Source organism: Rhincodon typus, chromosome 21 (assembly GCF_021869965.1).
Source record: "Rhincodon typus isolate 14 chromosome 21, sRhiTyp1.1, whole genome shotgun sequence".
NCBI lineage: Eukaryota > Metazoa > Chordata > Chondrichthyes > Orectolobiformes > Rhincodontidae > Rhincodon > Rhincodon typus.
In genome coordinates, this window is record NC_063352.1 from 11,670,572 (window position 1) to 11,683,123 (window position 12,552).

General features: G+C 45.1%; 1 protein-coding gene across 1 annotated transcript in view; it reads left to right on the forward strand.

Annotated features, from left to right (window-relative positions):
* The window catches only part of pitpnc1a (phosphatidylinositol transfer protein cytoplasmic 1a), a 146,835-nt gene that overhangs the window by 74,432 nt on the left and 59,851 nt on the right, over positions 1–12,552 (forward strand). The window contains exons 5-7 of the mRNA XM_048609682.1: positions 4,060–4,131; positions 5,193–5,288; positions 6,717–6,872. Of these exons, the coding sequence (XP_048465639.1) occupies positions 4,060–4,131; positions 5,193–5,288; positions 6,717–6,872 (324 nt within the window). The remainder of the gene's footprint in view (positions 1–4,059; positions 4,132–5,192; positions 5,289–6,716; positions 6,873–12,552) is intronic.

Genomic DNA, 12,552 nt, shown 5'->3' on the forward strand with positions numbered 1-12,552 from the left:
TCAGTTCTCTGTATTGTAAATGATACACATGGAAGTGAATAGTGAATAATGTTCTCCCCTTAAGGAGTTTTGACTATGTGTTCAACTAAAGGTAGTTATCACATGAAAACTCTGCATCACATTTAAACAGAATCTTCAAAACTACCAAAATCTACTGAATATTCAGTGACTATCAAGGCAGTTATGATCGATAGTTGCAATAGTGCTACCAGCCTATAGGGTTACTCTCCCATTAGAAGGAAATGACTGATGATGGTTTAACCTGAGGGTCACCACACCTCAAGCAAGGAGAGAAGGAGAATCCTTCATGGTAATCTCAGCGAGTGCAGGAATTAAGCCCACACTCTTAGCATCGCTCTGCATTGCAAAGCAAGGGACTGAGCTAGCTGATCCCCTTTGTTTAAAGTTCAGCTTTTGTTCAAGAGCAATTTAAGAGGAGATCCTGGTTGACTTCATCTCCCTGTGCAGTCAAAACATGGCTGCTTTAGGGCTGCTTTATCATGCACAATGTTGCATTACGTTGGGTTTTTGCCATTTTGGAAGCATCACTCTTAACAACAATATTCATTGTTAATTATTCATTGCCTAGAATTTAAAAAGTCAAAAATAGATGTTCTCTCTGTTCAGGAGGCTGTTGCCTCAAGGTTACCTTTCCAGCATTTAAAATTATTTACGAGTTTATCTTTATCAAATTTCAGATGCTTATTCTGCCTATATCCACTTTAAATTTAACACTTTAATTGCTGGATTGATCTGGTGGTTTTATTTACATCATTGTAGTGACCTCATGCTCCCAGGATTTTGAAAGTTTCTCGAAGTGAGACCAGGGGGTGGGCAGAATCTAGGGGTCAATCTCGGTGGATCAATTTGAGGTTATGAGTACAGGGAGGAAATTGCAATTTACTTTTTTCTCTGAATTTTGGAGGGCAAAGCTAAAAGAAAGGAGGGAAGCGAGGAGCTCAGTGACAACCATTTGTGAAAGAGATGTCATTTGAATCGAAATTATTTCAGCCAGTTTCCAATTATTGTAGCCACTCCACCAACCACAACTGTCTGATGTTTCTCCCAGTGTTGTTTTCGCTAATTAATGTTTCCAATGTTTTAGCCTCCAAAAATCATGACTTCGAATTAGCAGAATACATACATGAGCAGAGATAGGACACGTCATTTTGAGAGTGAGGTTTGGTAGTTAATACAGGCACTCCACCTGTGTAGCGTGGTGGTTGCCATGACGAAATTTGAATTGTAAAGCACAACCCAGCTCGCTGAATCTTGTCAGTGATATAATTAGAAAAAGCTGTCCTTTTGTTAAGCTCCATTGAGTTGATAGAAAATGGAAAAGTCGCTCTCTCTCTATCCTCCAAAACTTGGTGCGTATCGAAGCATCAGTCTGCTACTTGTACTCTGAGGAGTTCAACCATTTGCATCTTTCCCTGTTTGCAACCTTTGCAGATTTTTTTGTTCCCCAGTGCGTACTTTCCCCGCAACACTGTTGTTGGAAAAATAACGTTTGTTATGTGGCAGAATTGCAAAGCTGTCAGCATACTTCTAGGCTGGATGCTGCAGCTGAGAGCTGATCCAATTGAGTGATGCACTTACAGGGGACTGTCATAGTTACTGTAAGTTATAGGGGAGGTCATGATGTGGCTGTACAGAACACTGATTTGGAATACTGCATTCAATTCTGGTCCCCCTGCTATAAGGACGATGTGAAACTTGAAAGGGTTCAGAAAAAATTTACAAGGATGTTGCCAGGGTTGGAGGGTTTGAGCTACAAGGAGAGGCTGGATAGGCTGGGGCTATTTTCCCTGGAGCGTCGGAGGCTGAGGGGTGACCTTGTAGAGGTTTATAAAATCATGAGGGGTATGCATAGAGTGAATAGTCAATAGTCCAAAACTAGAGGGCGTTTGTGATGAGACAGGAAGGATTTAAAAGGGACATAGGGGCAACTTTTCATGCAGGGAGAAAAGGGGAGTAACATTTTTATTTGTTAGCTGTGCTTAGGAAACCGTTCGGCCTGGATATTGAGCAGCAGCCTGCCCTGAGTGATGGTCACCTCTCCCAGCAGCTTGTTGAGCTCCTCGCTCCAAGCTCGTCTCGTTCTCCATTTCATACCTGTATGAGAGGAGGATGCTGAATTGTTGGCTAGTGGGCCCTGATTGTTTGAGATGTTACCAGGGAGAATTCAAGCCAATCAATCAACACCCTCTTCTCGTACAGTCAAAAATATTTTATTCCCTCGACATAGAAACGAGGCGCAGAAGTAGGCCACTCGGCCCTTCAAGCCTGTTCTGTCATTCAGTATGATCATGGATGATCCTCCACCTCGGTGCCATATTCCTGCTTTTTCTCCATAGCCTTTAATATCCAAAAATGTATCATTAATCTCTTTATTGACATTGTCATTCTTGATGAGTGCAAGATGGAACACCTCAAAAAAAGTCTTTCTTTTTCCCAGCAATACTCAAGTTCTGCACTACCAAACAAAACCAAGAGAAGTTGGGTTTCACAGTGCTTTGTCAGTTCCCTGTAGGTTGGTGAGCATTTGTAATTGCTGTAGGAGGGCATACCTAATAAGCCTTCATTTACACCACTAAACACAGCAAGTGAATTAACAGATTTAGAGTTGACAGGTCCACAGCAGCAAAAAAGGCCCTTCGACCCGTTGAGTCTGTGCCAGTCCAAAAACAATCGCCTAACTATTCTAACCCCATTTTCAGCATTTTGGCCCAAAGCCTTGGCATCTCAAGCATACATCTTAAATAATTCTTACAATTTATGAGGGTTTCTGCCTCTACCGTTTTTACAGGCAGTGAGTTCCAGATTCCCACCATCCTCTGGGTGAAAAAAAAACCTCCTCTCAATCTCCTGCTGACTACTGTCAATCTATGACATTCTGGTCACTGATTCCTCCATCAGTGAGAAAGTTTCTTTGCTGTCTACCCTGTCTAAGCTGCCCATCTTTTCATACATGTCACTCATGTCCCCCTCAGTCTCCTCTGCCCCAAAGAAACTAACCTCAGTCTATGGTGTAGTTTCCTACTGAAGGAGAGAGACCAGATTCTACCCTGATGGGCATTCTGGGAAGGTTGATCTGCCATTATCACCAAACGATAAACCATCTTCAGCGTGGAGTTTGACTACAGTGCCGGATCTGCCAGAGCCCCCAGAGGCTGCAGCCTGTAACTGCGATTGGGAGCAAGAGGAAGAGAGGGAGGATATAATGTAACATCCACAGCTACCTGCAATCCGCCAAAATTCCCAGGATATGGAGAGAGAATTTAGAAACCACTCAGCAGCAATGACACGAGTGAAACATCCGCATGATAAAGACTACTCCTGTATGATGAGATCCATTAGGTCTGGGAGGAACATACCCTGTCCTAAAATATAACACATCTCCAACACATTTCGTGATTTCACAGTGTCCCGAGGTGCCTTACAGCTAATGAAGGGTCCGGTAGAGGAAAACACGGCGGTTATTTCATGCACAGCAAGGCCCCATGATACAATAAATGGCCAGATTTCGACCTTTTAGAAACAAAAACAGAAGTTGCTGGAAAAGCTCAGCAGGTCTGGCAGCATCTGTGAAGAAAATAATCAGAGTTAACGTTTCGGGTCCGGTGACCCTTCCTAAAAACTCAAGTTCTGAGGAAGGGCACTGGACCCGAAACTTTAACTCTGATTTTTTCTTCACAGATGCTGTGAGACCTGCTGAGCTTTTCCAGCAACTTTGTTTTTGTTCCTGATTTACAGCATCTGCAGTTCTTTTAGTTTTTAGTTAGACATTTTAGACATTAATTCAAATATCTGGGTGGAACTTTTAACTATTTTTCTTCAAGACAATGCCACAGATTTGTTTTTTGACTTGAAATTGTAGCTGGGACCTTGGGTTTATGTGTTACAGCTAAGACTGGCCTTGGAATTGCACTGAAGTGAGCTTGCCTTTGCAGGCATGATGGGATAAACGGCCCCTGTTCCTGACATTCTTGTAAACATACTATTCGAAGCATGTGTGTTCATTGAATCACTTCACTCTTTCTCCTCCCTTTTCCCCAGTGTTCCTTTTTGCCGAAATTCTCCATTTACATTGAGACAAAATATGAAGACAACAATGGCTGCAATGATCATGTAAGTCCTTGTGCGGATCAGAGCATCAGACACTTCACACCGAAATCGTTGTACTCTCGAGCTGAACACATATTTATTCTAATGTTTGTTTTTCCTGACTGAAGATCGATCTGCCCTGACTGACATTTTCTGTGTTTGTGTTGCATGACAAGTTGTGGTGCTGCTAAGCTACCGAGGGCAAAGTCTTTGTCATACAGTCACATGTGACATTGGGAGCTAGATCTCTCTCTATTCCCCATCTGGCACCAGGAGAAGTAGCCAACCCTGTGGTCCTCCCCGGAAGGCCACAGCACCAAACTTGACCTGGAGAGTCCCGACGGATGGAATATTGGCCATTCCTGCCATCTCCTGCCTCCTCTCCCACCCCTGACAGAAATGGAAGGGTCAGGGGTTAAGATGGAGCCGCTCCATTTGCCACTCTGATTTGGCTGATTTTAGACTTTGAGTAAGTTTGGCATTGCCCCCTACACCTCCCTCCCGAGCACCCTTCCCGACGACTTCAACCGCTTGCCTGAAACCCGAAACCATCTGCTTCTGCCCATCCACCAGCCACTGCTTTCTGTGCCCATTTTGGAGGGAAGGAAGGGTGTCATCAGTTAAGGGCTAGTGTATGTGGGCATCAAGAGCCAGCAGTTCACCTCTCCATTGTTGTAGAGCTCCAGTAGATGCCTTCAGAGTAAAGAACCTCTTTGAGACAATTCACAGTAACAGACCTGAATGGGGACCTCGCATTCAATTGTGCAACTGATGACCAAATTACTCCAGCCATGTACAGTGTATGGAGGGAGGTGAGCGCGGCACCCATTCTTTGGCTGTATCCCCTGTGCAGACTGGGACGGTAAAAAGTTTGAAAGAAATGCAACCCTGTGAGTGATAACTGTGTTCCTAAATGTTCCATTATGATGGAGACACTTAGCCACTTGGAAGGAACAGTTCTGAAAAAGAGTCAGCGTTAACTCCATTTCTCTTTCCGTTGCTGAGATCCTCCAGCAATCTCAGTGTTTGTTTCAGATTTCCAGCATCTGCAGTATTTCGCCAATTCCTCTCCTGTGTCCCTACAGATTTTCGACTCGGACAAAAACCATACGGATCACGAGGTGTGCTTCCTGGACATCGCTTTTGATGAGATTCCAGACCGTTACTACAAGAGTACAGAGGTGAGTGTCCCTATCCCAACAACAACCGGGAGTTAATGCCGACCAGTTCACAATGCCCCTCATTCAAAGTGTTTTACCCATTTTGTTGATGTTTGCACAGTGAGGCCACTGCATCTTAGAAATGAACCTTTCTGTGTTTGTATCTGTGTGCACCATTATTTCAGCTCTCTGCATCAGACAGTCTGCTGGGGGTTTTGGGGGGCAATTGGCTGGATCTGTTGCTGGACACACACATGTCAGTGTCACGCTCCTGTCTGATTGAGCAGAGCAGTGACCTGTTACCTCACCTCCCCTTCGGCGAATAAAACGCCTTGAAATACTGTTCGCCAGAGTGCAATCTGTTTTGACTTTCAGCAAACTTATGTTTGGAGTAGCGAAAGCAATGCTTTGTCGCTGCTGTGCAGATTCCTAGTTTCTTTATTCTGTGAGGTGTCTACACTGTTGTAACTGGATTTATAATCTGTGGGAGGCCAAGCACTTGCTGTGGGAGATGAAGGATGTCGAATGGGACATGTGTGTGCCACCTTGGATCACCCTGAAAGTACGAACAGATTTGTAGTTGAACAGCACCTTTCACGTCCCTAGAATGAAGCATCTTACAGCCAATTGGTACTCAGTGAGGTTTCAGGAGCAGCAACATGATAAATTGTTTGAATGATGTCGTTTGAGGGACATAAATGTTGGCAAGGCACCGGGAGACCACTGACTGTGTAACACTCCCTCAGTGCTGCAACTAAGAATCAGCCCAGTTTGGTCTTCCAGCTCCTGGAGTGGGATTTGAACCCAGAACCTTCTATCCCTGAGGGAATGGCGATACCCTCAGAGCCATGGCATCCCAATAATGAGGGGCGCTTTGGCACCAGGGTGTGAGAGTCATCATCCTGATGCCAAGATGGAACAGAAGCAGGGAATGGCAGTTACTTTTTTTTTTTTTCAGTATTCACTCACGGGACATTCCTGGCATCCTTAATTGCTCAGAGGGCAGTTAAGAGCCCAACCACATTGCTGTGGGTCTGGAGTCATGTGTAGGCCAGATCAGGATGGCACATTTTCCTTCCCTAAGGACATTAGTGGGCAAGATGGGTTTTTCCTAACAATGGTCATCATTTGACTCTTAATTCCAGATTTTTATTCGATTCAAATTCCATCATCTGCCATGGTGGGATTTGAACCTGGGTGACCAGAACAATCAGGAGTTAATATTCTAGTGATAGTACCACAAGGCCATCACCTCCAACATTACACAACAGCAGCTAATGACCTTCTCCTATCTAATACTGAACCAGTTTGTTTCACTTCCACTTGCCTTTTGGAAACCTTTGACACAGCCAGTAGATTGTTCACCCTGTTTTCCTGCCAATGTAACTATCGTCCAATGCTTTTCATTCAGTTCCTACAATTCACCGACTGAATATCTTGCACCAACAGGACCTCCGGTATTTTGCGTCGGTGAAGACTGGACGGGGTCCTCTGAAGGAGGGTTGGAGGAATGACCCTTCACCTGTCATGTGCTCCTACAAACAAGTGACTGTCAAGTTTGAAGTCTGGGGTCTGCAGACAAGAGTGGAGCAGTTTGTTCAGAAGGTGAGCACCACTGAACAGTGATTGCATACCTGTTGTAATTATTCCCTGGGATCAATCGCTTCTGTTTGAATTTGTTGTGTTAACGTTACCTCAGAGTAATTATCTGAACCTCCCCATTGCACCTTAACCTCGTAAAGATGAAAGGTATAACTCAGAGTGGAATCAAAGGTTGCTTCTGTAGAATCCAGGCCCAATTTTAACCTTGCTCAGCCAGCAGGAATGGGGCAAGTGCACAGTTGAAATATTAAGATATGAACATTGCTCAGACTGTTGAGTATAGGAATTGGGGCGTTATGTTGAGGTTATACAGGATGTCGGTGAAGCCTCTTTTGGAATACTGTGTCCAGTTCTGGACACCGTGTTAAAGGAAGGATATTATTAAGCTGGACAGGGTTCAGAAGAGGTTTAACAGGATGTTGCCAGGAATGGGATGTTGCCAGGAATGGAGGGTGTGAGCTATAAGGTGAGGATGGAGAGGTTGGGACTTTTTCAACTGGCGCATAGGAGGTTGAGGAGTGACCTTATAGAGGTTTAAAATTCATGAGGGGTATGGATAACGTGAATTTCAGATGCCTTTTCCCTAGGGTGGTGACTTTCAAGACTTGGGAGCATACTTTTAAGGTGAGAGGAGAAAGGTTTAAAAAAGTCATGAGGGGCAATGTTTTTTAGAGTGATTCGTATGAGAGATGAACTTCCAGAGGAAGTGGTGAATGAGGGTACAGTTACAACATTTAAAAGACATTTAGATAAGTACATGGATATAAAATGTTTGGAGGGATATGGGCCAAGCGCGGGCAGATGGGAGTAGTTTAGTTTGGGATTATGGTCGGCATGGACTGGTTGGACCCAGGGTCTGTTTCTGTGCTGTATGACTCTATGACTCCATAAAATGTTGCATTTCTGAAGTATTCATATTAATTGCTGCCAGTCACAGTCCTCCGAGTTATTTGAACATAAGATCCGATGATGATGTTGGCCTTGCAAGGCAATTTAGCAGCTGGTTGCAGCTTTGATACTCTTAGCCCTAGTTCACCTTTTTAGACTGAGCATCCCAGCAATTCTGTAGGTGAAAACCATTATCTTCATCTTCCCCCTGACTTCTCCCTAATGATTTTAAATTTATGACCTCTGTTTGTGGGAATAGTTTTTTTTCCATCTGCCCTTTTCATCACTCTGAAAACCGCAACTTACCCTATTCCAGGGAGAGCAAATCTAATGTTTTTTTATCTCCCCTCATGACTGAATGCCCACATCCTCATCATGGTAACCTGCCCCTGTCCCTCTTTGAAGGCGTTTACTCTTGTCTGCCTTTAAGTGAGTTCACCTTTAAGGATTGAATGTGCTTTGTGTGTATACAATGTTGTGCCTCCGCCTGGCAGCTGGCCTGCTGTGGGGCTGCAAGTTGCACGTGAGCATAAATCAGGTAGTTTGCTGCAATATCTGCTTCATAACTTACAATGTGGTTTACTGTTTTAAATAAACTAACCCACAGAGTTGATCAGTGCCTGACAAGTGGTTGATTATTCCACCACTAAAATGACATTTACTAAAGTAGCGTGCTCAGAATTGGCTGCAACACAACAGATAATGTTTCCACAGTGATTGTAATGAGGTCAGCCGGGTGGACCTATAGAATATGAGTTCCCTGATTGGGGCTGTTAACCTGGTCCAATCAGGGAGCCCTGGCTGACAGATAGAAACAGGAGGGTCAGGAGTTCTGTTCACTCTGAGAGCTGGCTCTGAGGGAGCTGGATCAGTGTCAAGGCCTCTCCACCTGTAAATAAAGGATGACTTGGTGATGGGATAGTGGCCTCTGGGGAGTTGTTTCAGTTTTGAGACCTCAGAACCTTCAGTCGCGCAATGAATGCCTTAAACTGCTCAAAAATCACAAGGTCGTCAAGTGCTGTTGCAGGAGCAACTCCTTCCTCAGGGTCCCTGCCAAAATAGAACGGCAACGGCAAATATCTGAGTAGTTCGTTCATGGGATCATGTTAGTTCAGTTCAAGAGGACTCTGAAAATGGTCAGTTTTTCTCCACATAAGGTCAGGTTTCAGTTGCTGAAGTTGCTTAGTGTTGAATCATTTCTACTGGCTTTCCTATCTGCTTGGAAAATTTGCAATTGGATTTGAAAGAACGCCCTCAAGATTTTTCTGAAGCCAACATTTACAAGCCGGAAAATGAAACCACTTTATGGGATTAAGAAAGCGCTGATTAAATATAAATGTCTTCATGGCTGTTTGACAAACAGCCGATTTACTCACTTATCTGGGATCTGGGACAGCTGGCTTCTTGGAGTTGAGCATCACACACATTCACTGAACTGCCAATAGAATCTCTACACTGTGGAAGCGGGCCATTTGGCCCATCAAGAGTCACACCGACCCTCTGAAGAGCAGCCCACCTCGCCTCAACCTCTTACCCTATTCCTGTAACCCTGCATTCCCCATGGCTAACCCACCCAACCTGCACATCCCTGGACACTATGCGCAATTTTAGCACGGCCACTCCACCTGCACATCTTTGGACCATGGGAGGAAACCGGAGCAAACCTGCGCAGACATCTGAGGAGAACGTGCAAACTCCATACAGTCACCCAAGGGTGAAATTGAACCCAGCTCCCCAGAGCTCTGAGGCAGCAGTGCTAACCACAGAGCCAGCGGGAGCAGGTTTGATTTCCCAGTCTTTGCTGAGGCACAATTCGATGATTCATGTTAGTAGGCCTCCCCTATAAACCCTCTGATCTGGGGAGGAGCTGGGCCTCCCACTAATCCCCTGCTCAAACATGTCTGGATAGAGGGGTGGCACGGTGGCTCAGTGGTTAGCACTGCTGCCTCACAGCACCAGGGACCCAGGTTCAATTCCACCCTTGGGCAACTGTCTGTGTGGAGTTTGCACATTCTCCCTGTGTCTGCGTGGGTTTCCTCCAGGTGCTCTGGTTTCCTCCCACACTCCAAAGATGTGCAGGACAGGTGGATTGGCCATGCTAAATTCCCCATAGCATCCAGGGATGTGTAGATTAGGTGGGTTATAGGGGGATGGGTCTGGGTGGGATGCTCTGAGGGTCGATGTGGACTTGTTGGGCTGAAGGGCCTGTTTCCACACTGTAGGGATTCTATAATTTATAATCGGAGATCAAGGAGAGTGGTTATAACTGGGCCCCTGGGGAGAACAGCCCTTGGATCTTTGGGTTTGGATGCTGGTTTTCCAGTCAATCTGAAATTGCTGTCTGTTGATTCACAGAGAGCAAAGTGAGGACGAAGAAAAGCAATGCATCCCATCCATGTCCAAGGATCAGACTCCACTAAGACACCCTGCTCCTGCTCCGTACGTGTGTAATGGAGAAAAGGGCAAGGAATGATGTATCACAGGAAAGAAACTGTTGGGAGAACAATTGCAGGAAAGAAAAAGGGCAGGATGTTCTGATCCTGGCAGTAAGACCAGGAAAAGACTGATGACCTCCTAGCCATTTGAAAAGGATTTATTCTCACACTAATGCCTGTGGGGAGTATGGGCGCATTCTCAATCACCTCATTTCCATTCTGGCAGTTGCTGCTGGTATTTGAAATGTTTCAAAGTCCACAAAAGCTTCCTTCAAACCCCGTGAATGCTGGAGACACTCAACAAGGATGGGCAGGCAGCATCTGTGGAGAGAGAGAAACAGAGTTAATGTTTCGAGTCCAGGGCAACTTTTCTTCTGACCCAGTGATGAGGGACCAGGATAGAGTCTGTACCTGTTAACAGACAGATCAATGTCCAGAGGGCGTGGATTGAAAATAATCAGGAAAAGGATTCAAGGGAAGTTGAGAAACCTTTCAGCAGGGTAATGTTGGGGACCTGGAAGTCACTGCTACAGAGAGTGGTAGAGATGGAAAACCTCAAGAAATTTAAAGATCCGTTGGTAGAACCATTGATGTACCATAAGCTGTAGGGCTACAAATCAAGAGCTAGAAGGTAGATAAGGTCAAATGGGGCTAGATATTCCCTCAAATAAGGCTGGGCAGGTCAAATAGATGGTTTTTGCTGCAGTTAATGTCATATGTTCCTATAAATCGATCACTACTCACCTGTTTCTCCCCTCACCCACCCGAATTCTGTGGGTCTCTGGTAACGTTTTGTGTTTTTCAGTACCTTAAATAGCTGTTGCCTGGGTCTCCTTCAGTACAACAGACATGATTTACTGATCTGACTTCTTATTTTCACATAGTTGTTACCAAAGAGTAACCGAGTGCATTTGCAACCTGCCATACTACCTGGAATGGTATTTAAAACAGTTGTGCCTGTTAAAGAGCCTGACAGGTGACGGTATGGCAGCTACATGTTAGACTGGGCGGAAACAGAATGACTCAGAATCAGCACAGAGTACCTTTACAGTCAGGCAAGGGGACTTTGTCTGGGCCCAACAACCACAGTGGAGCCCACTGCTGGTTGTTCTCACACATTACATAGGGTGAAAATAAAGGGTGGATTTTAATGCCCTCCCCGCAAACCTGATTAAGTCATTGGGTCTCATCCCGCTGTGGCAGAGATTGCAGTGGATGGGGGTGGTGCTAACTGTGACAAAAAAATTGGTGTGTGGATTGTAGGCACCCAGAAGTCTGTCACTCATAGGCACTCAGTGTCTGATTGAGAGACCCCACTACCCTCGCTGTTGAGCAATGCTCTCTACCCATGAAGATGTTAGAAGTAGAAAGTTGTTGGTACTTCCTACAATGGAGCTGTCATCCTGACATTAGAAAGCTAATGGAATGCTGGCCTTTATATCTAGAGGACTGGAGTACATGGATGAAGACATTTTGCAGCAGTTTTACAAACCCTGGTTAGACCCCACTTGGAGTACTGTGGGCAAATCCTGGCACTATGCCTTAGGAAGGATAGATTGGCCTTAGAGGGAGTATAATGTAGGCTTACAAGGATGATACCTGGACTTGAGGGGTTAAGTTATGAGGAGAGGTGATACAAATTAGACCTGTTTTCTCCAGAATTTAGAAGGTTAAGGGGTGATCTGATCGAAGTCTTCGACTTAGTACTGGAAAAAGAGAGTAGACAAAAATCAATCATTTCCACTGGCTGGGGATTCTAGAACTAGGGGACATAGTCTGAGAATTAGGGCCAGACTGTTCAGAAAGCACTTCCACAGACAAAAGACGGTAGATGTTTGGAACTCTCTTCCACAAATGGCAGTGAATGGTTTATCAGTTCATTTTAAATGTGACATTTTATTTTCTTAAGCAAAGGTATTAAGGGATTAGGGCTAAAGGCAGGAATGTGGAGTTAGGCCACAGACCAGCCATCTCATTGAACGGTGGAACAGGTTCAAGGGGCTGAATGGCCTACTTCTGTCTCTATATTCGTCCTCTTGGTATGATGGATACTCAGCCCTGGGGTTCATGTCCTGGAGAAAGCTCATTGCTGGTCTGACAGTTAATAGTTAATAGAGATAGTAGGAACTGCAGATGCTGGAGAATCCGAGACAACACGGTGCAGGGCTGGATGAACACAGCAGGCCAAGCAGCATCATAGGGGCAGAGAGGCTGACGTTTCGGGCCTAGACCCTTCATCAGAAAAGGGGGAGGGGAAGGGGGTTTTGAAATAAATAGGGAGAGAGTGGGAGGCGGATAGAAGAGGGATAGAGGAGAGGATAGGTGGAGAGGAAACAAACAGGTCGAAGAGGCGGGGATGG